Source organism: Motacilla alba, chromosome 1 (genome assembly GCF_015832195.1).
Source record: "Motacilla alba alba isolate MOTALB_02 chromosome 1, Motacilla_alba_V1.0_pri, whole genome shotgun sequence".
Classification (NCBI taxonomy): Eukaryota; Metazoa; Chordata; class Aves; order Passeriformes; family Motacillidae; genus Motacilla; species Motacilla alba.
Window position 1 is genome coordinate 113,977,331 of NC_052016.1, and position 16,846 is coordinate 113,994,176.

A 16,846-nucleotide genomic window follows, 5' to 3' on the forward strand; every position below is an offset into this window, starting at 1 on the left:
TGAAAGTATCTCTTGTTCTCACAGTCAGAGGTGAACACGAATTTGTACATTAATGCAGACGAAGCACGTGTAATAATAATAATATTACAACATTAATACTGATCCAATAAAGATCCACTAGTTGGTATGAGTTCAAAGTTATACCATGAGCTTAGCAGCTCCAGCAACTATAACTACAGAGGACAGTGACAAATGGCACTAAGTTAAACACATTCCCCAGGAAGTTATTCATGAGGTTAGGTTTGGGAAAACTATTGTGATCCAAATTAAGAGAAGGATTTGGAAGAAATGCAATTGCATATGACCAATGTTTTGAAGATCTGCTCAGAAGATGCTTGGATATCTTAGAGGTATAGAGAGAAATTAGGTACTTTGCCCCATACTGTAATATCAGTCATGGTACTCATCATAAAAACCAGAGCAAGGACAAGACATAGATAATGTATCAATTGGACAATGTTTGGCTGATAATATAGTCAATAAAGAAAAATCCTTACTTTTAATAACAACTTTTAACTGAAGGCTATGTAACTTCAACAAACTTAGCTTTTAACTGAAATATTTGCAAAGGAAAAGTATTTAACCCTTAAATGAATCAATTATTAAGTCATTAATTATGTTATCTAGAATGTATTTATTTATTTTTAATACCACAACAGGACTCAGAACTATATTTATGGAGTCAATACTCCTCCTCATAGCTTTAGAATTAAGCAACTTGCTTTGTTTTCCAGTAAAATCAGAGATTCAGTGCTTCTGTTCAGGATATCTTCTTCAAAATTTACAAAAAAACCCCAAAATTAAAACATGGTTGTGATAGCATTTTCTGAGAATTAATAAATAGATTTCTTCTGCTCATTTTTGAATTTAAATGAGGATAAACAAATTTTGCAGCTAGCTGTTCATCAGCTACTATTTCATTTGTTCTTGTACAGCATCTGCACAGGACGCTCATTAAACTTTCTATGTGATTAAAACTCAAGGACTTTCATTTTAATAAACTACATTAGATTTTTAGAGGAATATTTTTCTCGCCATTAGTCCTTCTACTTCCTCTTTCTTAGATCCTAATGTTCATCAAGAGAAAATAACAGTTAGCTCAGGTCTCTTTCAAAATGACTGATGATTCCCATTTATGTGACTGGAACAGAGGCACTTTGTTCTTATCAAAATGGCAGCTGCCTCTGTTGTGCTCTGGCTGAAGGAATGCTCTATTATTTATCAAGTCTGTCCATGGCAGTCATGCTGAAAGAGGACAAGTCTGCCCAAGTTTCTCGATAAGCAATGATTTTATGAAACAACCCTTAAAAGCAGATAAGCATTAGGTTACAGAAAATAATGACAATTTTTTTTTCCAGGATTGCTGCTTTTTTTTTTTTTAAGGCTATCTTTAGTTATGAAGCCTATTTATCAAAAAAGACAGAATCAAATACCACCATCATGAAAAATCATATATTTCAAACTGTATAAATTTTACTCTACAATTACATAGAAACAACTACGTATTCATCATACTTTAGAAAATGTAATAGAGCAAAAAATTAATTCAATCGACTTTTATCATATATTCTCCTATCTATTTTATTTTGCTTTTTTTAACTGCCAATTTTGCATCTCCTGAGTTGACAGTGAGTGTGCTGAGGATTTTTACACACTTCTATAGTGCTTTTACCCCTGTCAGCAATATACATGTTCAATGAGGATCCCATTGCATTTTAACTTCTGAAATCATAAAACTAATTATTTGAACTTTTTCATAGAAATCACTATGGTAAAAAGATATCAATTTCTCACTCTAAAAGATAATTACTTATAAAGAGATTCACGCAAAGAACTATTTTATACTCAGAAATACTGACATATGTCAAGTACCTTGACTTTTTCCAAGTGATCCTGCAGAGAGTCAATGAGCAGATCCCCCACTGGCTGCCAGGATCCCTTGAACGCCTCAGCCTGGCGCAGCTTCAGATCCAGCTCGTCCATCGCCTCCTGAAGGCCCTGCAGTCTTTCAAGAGCATCGTCGATCTTCTTTTGCCAATCAGCAGACTGTAGATTCAGCTTATCCCACTCGGTTCTGACCTCATCTGCTTGCCTTTGCAGAAGTTTGGTGGCATTGTGGGCTCTTTCCTCAGGTGGCAGATCTAAATGTGAAAGTGGAGAGGCTTTTAAGACCTATTCTGTCTTAGAACTAATAGAGTTGCCATCTGGATAGGTTAGAATCTCACTAAGAAAATCTTCATAACCAAAGGCACCAGTGAAATTTGCTTTATTAATGCATTCTAGTTTCAAAATATCTTAAAAAAATTTTTGCCACCATAAAAATCAGCAGAATATGCATTTAAGTGCATAAAGGTATTTTGAAACATGCAAGGTGTAGTTAGAAGTTTATGAACTGATTCAGCACAATTTTTCTGCACGTAGATAAATAAATCACTGTGAAGCTTTTGCTGCAATTAGGTAGATTTGGGAACTCCTGTAGTACTGAAACTACAAGGTGAATTTTAGCTTAAATTGCAGCTTTGAGCCCTCAAATGAGGCTATAATTATAGACAGGTCCTGAAGGTTTAAAGGCAGTTTCAAAATTTCCTTATAAATATGCATGTCTATTTAGTACCACAGTGTTCAGAAGGATTGCTAAGGCTTGCTTTCATCTATATTTTTAGCTTAGTTTCTGAACGCTGGCATTCAGCTCGGAGTGTGAAAGGAATGCTTTCAGAGCGGCTGGCAGGATTTATTTAATCATTGCTGATCATCACTGATCTCCCAGGCAATGTGTTATTACCCTGTTCTTGCTTCAATTACCTCTGGGTTCTGGGCAGACCTTCTCCAGTGCCTCCACGGGCTGCTCAGCCAGGAAGATCCGCACAGTCTCAAGGGCACTCCTGATAACAGGTTCTTTTGTTTTTAGCTCCCTCTTGAAAGTCTAAGAAACAAAATTACTGTGAGTGGATCTATAAGGAAACACCAAGTCAGAATACCAATGTCAAAACAAAATTTCCAGCAACAGCTTCCGTGTGTGTATGACAAGAAGCAATAAACCACGCGCACACAAATTGAAACAATCAGCTTTGGCTTAACCTGAAATCATGTTGTATTCAAAAGAGCAAATGTGCTCTCAGCATACTGCATTTTTCTTTCTTCAGCAGCAGCTCCTTTTACTCTTTTATCTACACTCTGCTTTTAAAGGACCATGAGCAAGATTAGTTACTGAAGATTAGTATTAGAAGCTTTGGTAGGTCATTGAAAGTACACATATCTCAGTATTTATTTATTAATTTCTGTATTTTTGTTAGTAAGAATATAAGAGTCTATTAGGCTGATTCCAAATGGACACCACACAAAAATGCAGATGAAACCCAGCCTGTAGGTTGAATTTTGCATTGGTTCTTCTGCATGTTGCAGTGAATTTATCTAAATGCTCCTTACCATTCTTTTATTTCAATGTTTTCTTCTGTGTTTATGAAACATTGTTGGATAATACATACAGTTTTAAGCAGCATAGAGATAAAATATGCAGGTAATTTAATAGTAGAGTGTAACACAAAACACAGTACTGCAAAAAGGAGAGCCCTATGCCATGGGTAGAAAACAGATCTTTTACTGCAGGGATTAGAAAATTCTCTTTACAGCACCAGCATTATTTAAGTTTGTAACGTAATAAATGCACCAATTCAGCCAAATTAATTATTAAACAAAATTTGTATTTCTACGAGAACTAATGAAGGATTATAAATTCAATATTAAAAAGTTCATTACACTTTGAATTATATTTGATAAGTGACTCTCTGTACAGAAAATACCTACCAGAACTAATAGTGGAAACATGAAAGGTTAAATGTTCTTAACACAATTCAGGAAATTAAACTTCAAGAAATACTACATTATTCTGCTATAAATATTTAAATACACTTTTTATTAAATGATCAAGAACTGACCATAGGGTTTGTAGCTGTTCTTGGGAAAACCCTTAAGCAAAGTCTGCTTTGTTGAAGGAAATAACAAAGCAAAAAAATCTTCATTTTGTGTCAAGGTCAATACTGGTACTGGAACCTTTTCCCAGAGTCTATCTGCTATCATAAAAGAATCTGTCATTTGATTAATACATGAGCTAAATGTTTTAAGCAATCATGTTAACCTTTAAAAAAAATACCAATTTTCACAAATAAAGAAGTGCACTGTATATTAATAAATAAACTACTACTGGACTTTTTTTGGCATAAAAACTGAGTGGAGTTACTACAGGGCTGAAGGAAAAATGTCAAACTTAGACATTTTTAGGTTTAAAATTCTTATAATTCATACTTGACTCTTGCATGAAGTGCAATAGAAAGAGGAAATATAATAAGCCTTTTTCATGCCTCTAAATGAGGAAAATCTATTCCTTTAATTAGCCTTTCTGTTCATCTCACATCATTCTGTCCCACTAGAATGGTGTGGCAGGTTTGCAGGTCAAGTAAGCCAGCAGGAAGCATAACTTAAAATCCAGCAGAGTAATTTGCTGGGACTGTGTGCTTTGCTCTCTGCTGATTGTGTTAAAAGTAACATCAACAGCCAAAGCCACTTAAACCGGTGTTTTTAAACAGTAAATGGTGTAACAGCTTAAAGATATAATATGCTGCAGAAAGGTTTCCCCAAAGATGTATTATTTCTCAGAAATGTCTGTGCCCCAAACTAGTCAAAAAGGAAGCACTGGCACAAAGGTCTGTTCTGCAAACACACAGCAACAGCAGGAAGGAGTCACCGATATTCCGGGGGAACACCGAAATACACTGATGGGGAGAACAGATAAAAGCCAGGAACACCTCTGCACTATGCATTTGGGAATGAGTGTCCTTCTGTAAGGACTGCTGCTGCTGTAGACAGGTCACCCCTGGCTGTGTGCATGTGCACACCAGGAGAAGGACAAAAAATACCTACTTTCAGCCTGTACTGTTTTTGCAGAAAACTACAGCAGCCAAATACACTGAGTGGCATTATCTTTCCAGAAGAGGTTTAAAGCCACAGTTCTCCTGAACTCTAGAGCAACAGAAGAAGAACATATGTGCAATGAATCCCATAAAGCCTGAGGGCAGGAATCATTGTATCTTCCTCAAAACAATAGAGAGATGCTAATAGGCACTTCTGACTTTGCACATTTTGTATTTTGTCACAAACAGAAAAGGCGCTTTCTTTATTAATAAAGGAAAACTGAGCCAATGTGTCAAACATTTTTCCCCCCAACTTTTCCAGTCTGAATGTTGGAGCTGGTGGAGGCAATTATAGTCTGTAAATCCCGAGTTATAGAAAAATACACAGTATTTATAACTCTCATCTCCTCCCCTAGTTTTGATCTACAGATTTTTACCAAATTAAAATATGTTTCAATTAAAGAAATTTGAAAAGGAGAGGATGAAAAAAAACATGAGGCCGAAGCAGTAGCACAGAACAGCATTAAAAATAATGAGTACTCATTTCATACTAACCCATTCCAAAATAAAGTTCTTACTGTATGAAGATAAAGCTGCTTTTTGGATTAAAGTTTTGTTGTGAGATATGTATACACTACCAGTAAAAATCATAAATAGCAACATTTTCTGGTTTTTCTTGGAGAAAAAAAAGGGAATTTATATATCTAGAGCCCTGACAAATACATCTTTATAATAACTAGACCATCACTGAAAGCAGAATTAGCCTAAATGAATGTCTAATGTACAATTAATGATTGCAGGCTAATTTCATTGAATCCCTTAACTTCTTCCACACTTTGTGGTGACTGTAGAGGAAATCGAATGCGCATAATGCATGACCTGACAAAAAAGTAAGTAAACTACTTTATTTAAGCATGTCTATTTGTCATCAACACTAGAGCACTAATGGCATTTTGTCCACCATTTTAATAATGCATATATTGATCAGCTTATCTCGGACCTCTACCCCCTTATCAGTGTCCTTAAATCTCTTTAAATGAAGAAAAAAAGATTGTTTAAATTGCAAAAGGAAAATATAATGAGAAAAAGAGTTACATTACTAAAAGTAACATTAATCTCTTTTATTTAAAAACTAGGAATTTTTGCTTTCAATGTATTTTAAAGAGAAAGAGTACAATTATATTAATTCAACACATTTGCCAAACAGAATGGTTTCAAAACACGGGGTTCCTCCTAATTGTTAGAAGTAGATATCAACTGTGGACCCATAATTGGTTAATGCGTTGAAGCAGGAACTGTACTCCTCCTCAGGCAGTCTTGCTACAGATTTCATGTGAAAGAGTTTCCATGGAACTGTTAATAAGTGCCTTCTATGTTCATAAATACTATTTATGCTGTTAATAAAATCACTACACAGCAAATGAAGCGACTCCAAAAAGAATGAAAGACATAGCAGGCAATCTGCATGATGCCTGAGTTACTTAAATTAGATTAACAGTAACATGCACACTGTTGTTAATTCAATTTCACTAAAGCAATATTTTGATACTTAGTAAAGCAAAGAAAAATGTGAGATAATTAAATAATGTTTTGAAGAACGGGAGTATTTTTTATCAATGACTAACACCACCACCACCACTCCTCCCCACACATTCTAAGACTTTGCAATAGAGACAATTTCTTCAGATGCCAAAAATTGAAAAAATGACCTGCTATATGTATAAGTTCAAACAAACAGCAGTTATGTGGGTGTATTTGGGACACATTCCAAATTTCCTTGTATAAAAAGCACCTCACATTTATAACACAACAATGATTTTAACTGCATGGATACCCCTCTTCTCAGTTGAGTTCAAGCTCGCCTCTGGCATAGATTCAAGCATTTGAAATTTTCATCTGAATCCTACTCTTAAAATTTTTAAGGCTAATCTTGGCAACTAGGAGCACTCAAGTGGTAAGAACTGGCTTCTTTTAATCTCTTTTATGAATCTCTGTGGTATTTCAGATGTTCTTCTGAATCATAGAGAGGTTAAATATGTTTGCTCCTCTTTAAATTTTACCTTTAAGGAAAAAAAAAAATAAAATCAGCTCACAGCACTTCTTTAGAAAAAGGATTCAGGCATAAAATCATGTTGGCATTCATTGTGCTATTTGTCAATTGAATCAGTTAAACTGCATTTAATAGTGTTCCCCTGATGAGGCTTATTCACTCATCAAGTGAAGAACTTAGCTGGGTTCAGTTCTGGCATTACCTGACAAAAACAATCCTTCACAGAAGGAAAACTAAACATTGTACTTATGAAGAAAGAACAAAACTGGAAGTTTTAAAAATTTAAAATATTTGTCAGATCTGATGGATGCCTCTCTAGTTTACTGAAGACTAATTTTCAGAAGTGACGTTCAGGAGAACAAAATGAACAATCATCAGATTCTTTTTCTCAAGATCAACACACAACTACTGTTTAATTTCACATGCAACACCCTGAGAGCTAAGCTGTGCTCTTAAGCAAAGCCCCAAACCTCTCAAAACCAGCTTTCCAGTACTGGGCTCCAGTTTTAAGCTAGAAAATTGTACACTTGTGAAAACATTTGAGAACATTTTTCTTATGTTCAGAAATCAGCTAAGCTGTTCATTCCGATATAGCCATTGTATATCTGCTTCTTTAAAAGAAACTTTTAGAGTGACAAAGTCCATAATGCCCAGGGGAAAAAAAAACTCCAACCAACCAACCAACCAACCAAACAACCCACCAACCAACCAACCCACCAACCCACCCACCAACCCACCCGCCAACCAACCAACCAACCAACCCATTAACCAGCTAATCAACCAACTAACCAATCTACCAACCAACCAACCAACCAACCAACCAACCAACCCACCAACCAACCAACCCACCAACCAACCAACCAACCCACCAGCCAACCAACCAACCAACCCATTAACTAGCCAATCAACCAACTAACCAATCTACCAACCAACCAACCAACCCACCCACCAACCAACCAACCCATTAACCAGCTAATCAACCAACTAACCAATCTACCAACCAACCAACTACCCACCCACCCACCAACCAACCCACCAACCAACCAACCAACCCACCCACCAACCAACCCACCCACCAACCCACCCACCCACCAATCAACCAACCTACCCACCAACCAACCAACCAACCCATTAACCAGCCAATCAACCAACTAACCAATCTACCAACCAACCAACCCACCCACCCACCAACCAACCAACCCACCCACCAAACCACCAACCCACCCACCCACCCACCAATCAACCAACCAGCCAACCAACCAACCAACCCACCAACCAACCCACCCACCCACCCACCAATCAACCAACCTACCCACCAACCAACCAACTCATTAACCAGCCAATCAACCAACTAACCAATCAACCAACCAACCAAACAAACAACCCACCCACCAACCAACCCATTAACCAGCCAATCAACCAACTAACCAATCTACCAACCAACCAACCAACCCACCCACCAACCAACCAACCCACCAACCAGCCAATCAACCAACTAACCAATCTACCAACCAACGTGTTGCACACATAGATTTTGTCAATGGCAACCTGAAGTCAACTTCCATGTTGACTGTTTTTCCCTTCTCTGTCAGAGATATTTGAAGGTCAGACAAGGCAAATTAATTTCATGTGTTCTGTTAAGTTCTTTTTTACTACAGGGAATCAGCATACCCACACTCACGCTTCTGAAGTGCTATAAAATGAGAAAAGGAAAAAGAAGTATTTCTAAAAGGAACTAAAACATTCTAGGTTTGATACTAGACAGGATGACCAAAGCTCTGTGCCATGTACCTGCAGGTGGCAGAGAAGTTAAAAAAGAGAACTGAGATCTATTTTATGAAGTCATATTGCTCCTATTCATGGTATCTTACTTTTATACAATAATTTTCATCCCTAAAAATTCTAAATGCTTCATTTGTTTGGTGTGTGACAGAGACATCACTTAGTTCACCACTGGAGACTTGCCACCTTTATGATGAATTCTTGGAAGCCCTTAAACTGCTTATAGAGTGATATACAACACTAAAATACTATCAGAAGTAATTCCTTTAGATAAAAAAAAAATTCTTCTGTCCAGGAGAAAATGTTTTCAAATACTTAAATATTATTTAGATGGAAAAAGTTTTGTTGTAACAATTCTACAGAAATCTCTTATTTTGGCTCAAGAGTTGTTTTTGGAGAAAGAGTTTGAGTTAATGTCATACTGAGTTAAAGCAACATCTATATTCCTTCTTTCATCCTGATATTCTGGATGGCCTTTAAAACTACTTTATGGAAGTTGCTACTTTATGGCTAAAACAGACCTCAGGCTTCTCTTAACTTTCATGGTTATATATAACACATCTTAACTTTCTTAGGGGAAAGGTGAAAAAGGGAAAGGTGCTGCCCCATGCTGTTTTCACCTCACTGTCTCTGTGATAGTGCTTTAAGTCCCACATAAAATTTTGTGAGAAAGACACATCCTACACATCACATCTCCAGAGGGAAGACCCAGGAAATGTGACCAAAATGCCCCTTGCAGAAAAGCATTATATTATCTTAGAAAAATTTGCCACTGAGAGAGACAGAGATGTTTTTTGTTCATCTTTCCCTTTTGCTTTCTCAGCCGTTCAGTGAAGATAGGTTCTTGACAAACCATATTGACACTACTTCCCATCAGGTTTGTTGCAGCAGATGAATGCCTGTGTGCCCATGGAAAAAGCCATGTCTGACTCGTACTTCCTGATTTTTCACAAACTCAGGGTCTTAAAGCAGCAAGATTATGTCATGTTCACTTTGCAAATTTGATCTCACTGTCTGTTCTCAAATATGTCCCTCCCCATGAGAAAAGGCAATATGTTAGAGCAATGTTTATATGCAGCTAACTGATGAACAGAAAAAACACTGATCCTATTCTGTTTTAAAGCACCAATTCACATTTCTCCATTAAGCAATAAAATCAGAGATTTAGGAACTTCAGAAACAATACCTTTTGTGGCAAGTTTCACAAAGGAAGATATATTTATACATATATACATATATACAGCACAATGCTTTGAGAGGATGATCATGGCATTTGGAATATTCTTTTCTCATGAAATCAAGATAATTTAATTTTTTTTATTAAAAATAACATTTGTTTGAAATATTTTTTTAAATAACACCCTGAAGCATAATTGGACATCAAATAGGAAGTAAAAACCTCCTATGACGTCATTATTTTAATTAAAGACACATAGAAATGAAGGAGAGGAAAGCTTGAATGTATCTTGACCAACAGAGGTACTAGAACTGTGATTTCTCATTCAGACCTGAATAAACCTCATGGGCATATGAAAGTCAAGACTGTTTAGGTGAAAGCAGACATTAGTTTAGCATCAGACTGGTGTGAATTGATTAAACACTGAAGCCAGAATTTACGCATACCCTCAACACAAAAAAAAATCAGTGTGACTCTTTCTATGAAGAATTATTCTGAAATATTATTCTGGGGGTTGCTTATTTGGTGGGTTTAAAAAAAAAAAAGCCAAACAACTTCAAGAGTACAAGTGCTCTATTTAGGTTCTCTTTTAATACCAATCTTAGTCTGGAACGGTCCCCCATATGATGCTCTGCTATGGTCTTTCCCTAGGAATTCCCTGATGAAACCAGTATGAACCACAGACAGTTATCACAACAGTTCCATGGTGCAGAGTTGTGCAATAGAGCTGATACCTGCTACTCCTGTCACAAATGTTCCCAAAATCTGAACTAGGGTTTCAAAAAGTATATATGAATTTGGAATGCCTGATCTAGAAAAACAATCAGAACTAATTATTTAATCCTCAAAAGTTACTAGGTTAGTAATTGTTCTGGCGATGAAATCTGCCTGTCTGTGATAGGTTCCTGAAGGTCATGGATATTAACACTTCCTTCTCCAAAAGGCTGACTTTCTCTGCTGTGTTTGAAAGCTACAGCTGGAATTCTTTCCAACAAGGACTGTGTCATGCAGCACTAGCCTGCAAAGGAAAAAAACTTGACCAAAAGATAATTAAAAAAACCAAAACAACCCAACATACCCGATGAATATCATTCTGTTTCTGCACAGTGGGAAGATCTCCACCAATGGGTGCTTGCTGTTTTAATTCATCCTCCTTCAACTGCAGCCATGCCAAAAGTTCCTGAAGAGAGAGGTGTAATCGCTTCCACTGGTCGGTACTGGCTTCCAAATGGGATCTGAAAGCATGTGTTAAACATAAGATAGATTCAAGCACAGTGCAAGTAAAAACCAAAATGTACAAGCTTATTTATGGAGAAAGATCCTAGTGTTTCATTAAGTTAATGATTTTTGAATTGCTTCAGTAGCTTTGAATTAGATTCTGGCAACACAGATTTAAATTTGGTTCCACAGTCCTGGCTTTTTTTCACATCTCCTGAGTTTTGTTTTTGATTGGTTGGGTTTTTTTGCTTTTTAGTTTCCCTCTTCAGCAGTGAGTAATGGCTGTGCTGAATTGTCAGTCTCACTAGAAGTGCACAAAAATTATGCAGGACTAGAATGAGAAATGTAGTCATCACTTAGGATTACTAGGACATTATTTACCTGAAATATAGAGAGTAGTTTCCCAACTCAGTGAAGACCAAGGATTTCTCTAAACCACTACACATACCATTCAACTTACATAAGATTCATTGTCTTAACTTTTAAAATAAGACAACCAATGTAATTCTTTTAAAAAAAGCCATGAGGAAATTTTTAAAGCCAATAGAATCCTCATACATTATCCAGTTTAATGTCAGTGCCATTTAAACAGAGATGTGAATGAAACTATTTGAAACACTGGAAAAATTAAAAGACAAAATATCATATAATGAAGAAAGGTCTCCATAGGGACATTTTCTAAATATTTCCTCTGTATATGCATAAATGTGGTTTTTTTTGGGAACAGGTATTTAGATTCTAAATTTCAGTAGCTGTTTTCTGTGGTTGGACTGATAAAATCTTCACTTTTCTCTGTACCATAGGTAAACCCCACTAAAATTTTGTCTTTCTTATGAATATGCTATTTTTTAATTTCTAGTTTGGGAAAAAAATCCAATTTAACCTCCAAGTAACATAAGAAACCCTCTTAGTAACTCAAATCAAAGGAGTATTACATAACAGTAAAGCAAAAAAGTTCACTGAGAAATAAAGACAAATTTTCTTTTATTTCATACATTTCTGTTTAAGTTCTAGCTTTGTTCATATAACATTTATCTTCTTCTACAGTGATTGCACATAAAATCATTCTCTTCTGACACTAAGAATTCCACTCTTCTACCTTATATATAATGTTCTATAAAGAAATGTGAAAAATATGGACTCAGCATTTTTGCAAACCTTATTACTTAGTTTGGATATGGAAATGATGGATTGATGAAGGTAGGGACAGTTGCATTTCTCTGAAATGCTCTGTGAATCCTGTCTTCTTTCCAACCTCTTACATCAGGTAAAGTGGCAAGGAAAGAAAAAGGAAAGGGGCAGATCACCTACACGCTGACAGAAAATTAGCTGCTCTCAAAGTATGTGAGCTAATGCAAAATCTTCTCTTTTTTCAAACTTAAATGCTATGTGAAGGACACACATAGATCCTGCGTGTGAGGGACACTCATAGACCAGGGCTTTTCATCTGTTCTCTCACAGGATATCTGGGGGCTGGGGCAAAACTGCTTCACAGCAGGGCTGGCCAGTCCTGCAGGCAGTGAAGTCTGGAGAAGGCCCTGCAAGCTAAAAAATTTAGATTATATATATGTTCATATATTTTAAATTATTTACGGTTAGGATGGTGAGGCACCAGAACAAATTGTCCAGAGAAGTTGTGGATGCCCCATCCCTGGAAGGGTTCAAGGCCAGGCTGGATGTAGCTTTGAGCAAGCTGGATGTGTCCTTGCCCGTGGCAGGGGGTTGGCACTGGATGGTCTTAACAGTCCCTGCCAAGCCAAACCATGCTTTCATTCTATGATTCCTCTGAAAGGAGCAAGGGGGAGAGAAGCTGGGATAGGTAATGGAGAGCTGCAGGAGGCAACAACCAGAGCAAGGACCACAGGATTTTAGGACAGGAGACAGTCAAGGAGCCAAGTTTCTGATTCAGGCTTATTCCTTTGTCTCATGCTTATCTTGGCATAGACAAGCTTCCACCTCTTCTGGAAAAGGGCAGCAAATGGAAGCAAACACTTCTTCCCTGCTTCCCCTGGCTTTACAGGGAAAAATGCAAAAAGAGTGACCTGAAGGGGTTTTGTTACTGCTGCTATGCTCTGACCTTCCTCAGCTGGGTGATTTTTTTTTTTTCCAGACCCTGTCTTGTTCTGCTCTTCCTTCATCTTCAGGAATATGGGTTTGTGCATGCACATACTAGCGTGCATTATATACATACACTCATGTATTTATGACTTTGTCCAAGATGTGCAGACAAAAGAGAGAATAGTAAAACAGTTTAAAAATATTTATAAGAAAGAAAGGGCTTATTATGGTGAACTGAGCTGACATATCAGGATGAAAGAAATGAAGGAATGGAAAAGAGTTTGGTTTCTCTTTAATATCTACCATATATTTTATCTAATGCATTTAGAAAAGAGTGCCCACCCAGGGTCTTCTGTTTCAGCACACTAAAAATCACACTAAAAAAATAAACTTCTGGGACTGATGTCTGGAGAACATTTTGTATGTCTTCTCTAATCCCTCTTTTGTGTAAGCATTGCTAGTTATGAGGAAATATTTTCCATTCTGTGCTATGGATAGGAAAAGCTCCAAACAGGCAGACTGGGAAGAGCTTTTTCATTTTGTCGGGTAGCCAGCAACACTTAAACTGAATGTCTGAGAATTTAAGAATTGTTTCTCATCCTAATCAATAAGTTATTGAAGACCAGAGGCATAGATTTTAGACGGAAGGTTTGCTGCTTTGAATGTGCAATGCAGGAAGTCGTTGTGATACAACTGGGGTTTACTGATTCTGACTCAGTTAATGACAACAATACATTAAACTGCAAAAAATGAAAGACAGAAAGCCCCATACATTTAATTACTGATATTTGGACAACTGACTATTTATTTTTATTTCAAAAATCACTGTATTGGAGCATGTTCATGGGTAAAATGCATGGGAACAAAAAAAATCTCAGACACTTCAAAGGGTTTTATTCCTCTTCTTTTGCTCCTCAGAAGGAAAGGAGGAATATGTCTGTTTTTCTTTAGTTACGAATATCTTTTCAACATCACAGCCTTCATTTATTTTTAATGATTGATGATACGAAGATGGTTTTTGTCATTGCACAACCTGACCTCCCTCAGGACCTGAACTGAAAAAAGCTAATATTTCATACATTACTTTGGAAAACACTTCTGTCTTTTGCTGCCCTCTGAAATACCATCAACACACAGCAAGTGAGAAAATGAAAAAAATGCCCAAGCCTGAGTGCAACTGAGCTGGGTTGCCTATTGCAAAAGCCATATTTCTGGAGAAAAGTTTCCAGCACAATTTCCTTTGAAATGAAAGCTTCAGTCCATTGAAGCCTTAATGACCACTTGATAATTTGTAATGTTGCCATTCATTATATTTCTCCTGGAAAACAAAAATGTTTCCTCTCATGATACTACCTATGGATTTCTTTTATCCCTAGATTTTATTTAGCAATTCTGTCCACTCTCCTGACAACAGTCAAAATCTTAAATAATTTCTCTTCTCATTTGTGAGGATATTTTTAGTTTTGCACTGGAATCAGCAGTCTTTAAAGTGAAGCTTATCGTAAATATTGGCTATTGAATCACTCTCATGACTCACAGGTAAGTCATACTCAGTGCTAGAAAAAGACCACATTTAGAGGGGGTACAGTTACTGTTTCTTTCTGTAATTACAAAACTCTATAATATGCCTCAAACCCTAATCCTCTACTATCATTTTCCCACCCAAAAACTAATTGTTCTTACAAAGTTAAGCCAACCTCCAAAGCAGCACAAATAATTTCAAAATAGACACAAACAGTGCTAACAGAAACAAAAACCTTTTTACTTGCAAATTGTAGCATTTTAATACACCAATGGTAGCCTTTTGCTTAGGCTCAGGTCCTACCTAATGTTTAGAGATTTCTTCCTAAGTTCACTCCATCTGAGGTTCATGTTATCCAGACGTCTCTGCAGCAGGGTTGCATCCTCAGAGCCTTCCAGGGACCTCAGGATTTTCTGCCCATTTTCATCCAGGTTGTGAAAGATGTCAGTGTGAGCATCAATTTCTGCCTGTAGTTCCTATGGAAGCAATAGAAAACAATATATCTGATTTCTTAAAAAAATCACAGAAACTATAACATTTTTCAAGAGTGGAAAAATCCTCAGTGCAGCACAGAGCACAGGTTTTGATTACTCCTTTTACAGCAATATCATGTCCTGTATACAAAGCCATGTCTCCCTTTCACATGAAGGCCATTTGCATTGAATATGACCTTTTTTCCACATGCAGCATACTGAACAAAATTTAGAAAGCCAAAGATGTAGCCTCTGAGAGGCAGCAAAGCAAGGACAAGATATAATAACTGTGCTGATGTGGGAAAGGCAAAGAACCACAAAATCCTCGGGGTCTCAGGTAAATCTGACCTGCACATGATACGTCTTCCTGTGCAACATTTTCAGTTTGAGCTGGGGACTGCAACACTGGTCCTGCTGCATGGCAATTCCAAGGAATCTAGGAGTCTGCAGCAGCTGGGCTTTAAAATGCCAAGTTCACTTACATTCTGTTGACAGAACGCATTTTGGAGCACAGGCCCCAGCAGTCAATAGCAATAAACAGCCACTTTGTGCTGTATCAAAACACTGGCTGGGGCCACGGCTGTAGGAGGGCCTGAGAATAGCAAGGACCTAGAATATGCTACTGGCAGCTCATGTTGAACAGCCAACTTTTCTTATCGCCTCGTAACTGCAGGCCAGCTCAAAATTTTGAATTCATTTTTTCCCCCTCATTTTTAGCACGGCTGTTTCTGCCAAAAGAACATTCTTTAGAGAGCTGCCTGGTACCAGCATTCCTGCCTGCCCACACACTCAATGCAGCCTTTGTATGCTGGCTGCCCTTCCCCAAGACGTTTGCATGCTGCAGCTCCCCAAGGTCAGATTCATTTGCAGAGAACAGTGGTTGAATCAAGGTCATTAAATGGAATAAAAAAAATAATAATAATAATTCCAACACGTACATGAATGAGCGTACATGTGCTTTATATGCAGACACATTTGCACAAAAGTACTTTTACTTTCAAACAAAGGAGCACGCAAAGACACAAAGAAATATTGAATAGTGAATAAAGCTCCACATTTTCTCCTGGGATGCTGGAGCACTAAGATTTCTGCTGGTGGCTTCTTGCTGCCTCAAATGGGAGTGCTAGAGATAAAGTGAGGAAGAGGAAATGATTTATGGCGTTTGAGAACAAGACCTAGCACTAACCGAGCATCACAGAGAGTCCCCAATGGAAATTTGTTGCAATTTTCTTCAGAAGAATGACTTTGAAAGAGGGGAGCACACAATCTGTCTACTTGGTGTGTTCTTAATTGAATTGGTTTTATTTGATATTTTAAGTGCAATGTTAGCTGCACTGAATCACGATTGCCCTTGTTCACCTACTGCTGTTCCAAATGTCCTTAACTGGATACCTTTCACTGCAATGACTAGCACAATACTTGGGGAAGTTTTAAGGTGGGCTAGCAACATCTTTGGTACAGAGTAAGAATCCTTCTCCAAATATTTTACTTATCTATTGTCATTCAAGCAGTAAAGTACTTAGGAATGAGTTTGGTGTACATCAGACGTAACTCTGCAGAATGCAAGTGTATTATAAATATTGCATTTATTTATTGTTTTTCAGGCAATTTATATTTTTAAAAATGGCATCATTAAGGTACATAAAAATGTACAATATT

General features: G+C 37.1%; 1 protein-coding gene across 13 annotated transcripts in view; it reads right to left on the bottom strand.

Annotated features, from left to right (window-relative positions):
- The window catches only part of DMD (dystrophin), a 1,161,005-nt gene that overhangs the window by 184,426 nt on the left and 959,733 nt on the right, over window positions 1-16,846 (bottom strand). For 11 of the 13 annotated variants that reach the window (XM_038157590.1, XM_038157575.1, XM_038157541.1 and 8 more), the window contains 4 exons: window positions 15,018-15,190; window positions 10,995-11,151; window positions 2,803-2,923; window positions 1,873-2,141 (listed from right to left, as the gene is read on the bottom strand). In XM_038157590.1, the coding sequence (XP_038013518.1) occupies window positions 1,873-2,141; window positions 2,803-2,923; window positions 10,995-11,151; window positions 15,018-15,190 (720 nt within the window). Of the gene's footprint in view, window positions 1-1,872; window positions 2,142-2,802; window positions 2,924-10,994; window positions 11,152-15,017; window positions 15,191-15,535; window positions 15,666-16,846 lie in introns of those variants that run through there. The other 2 variants (XM_038157606.1, XM_038157615.1) reach the window with 1 other exon arrangement.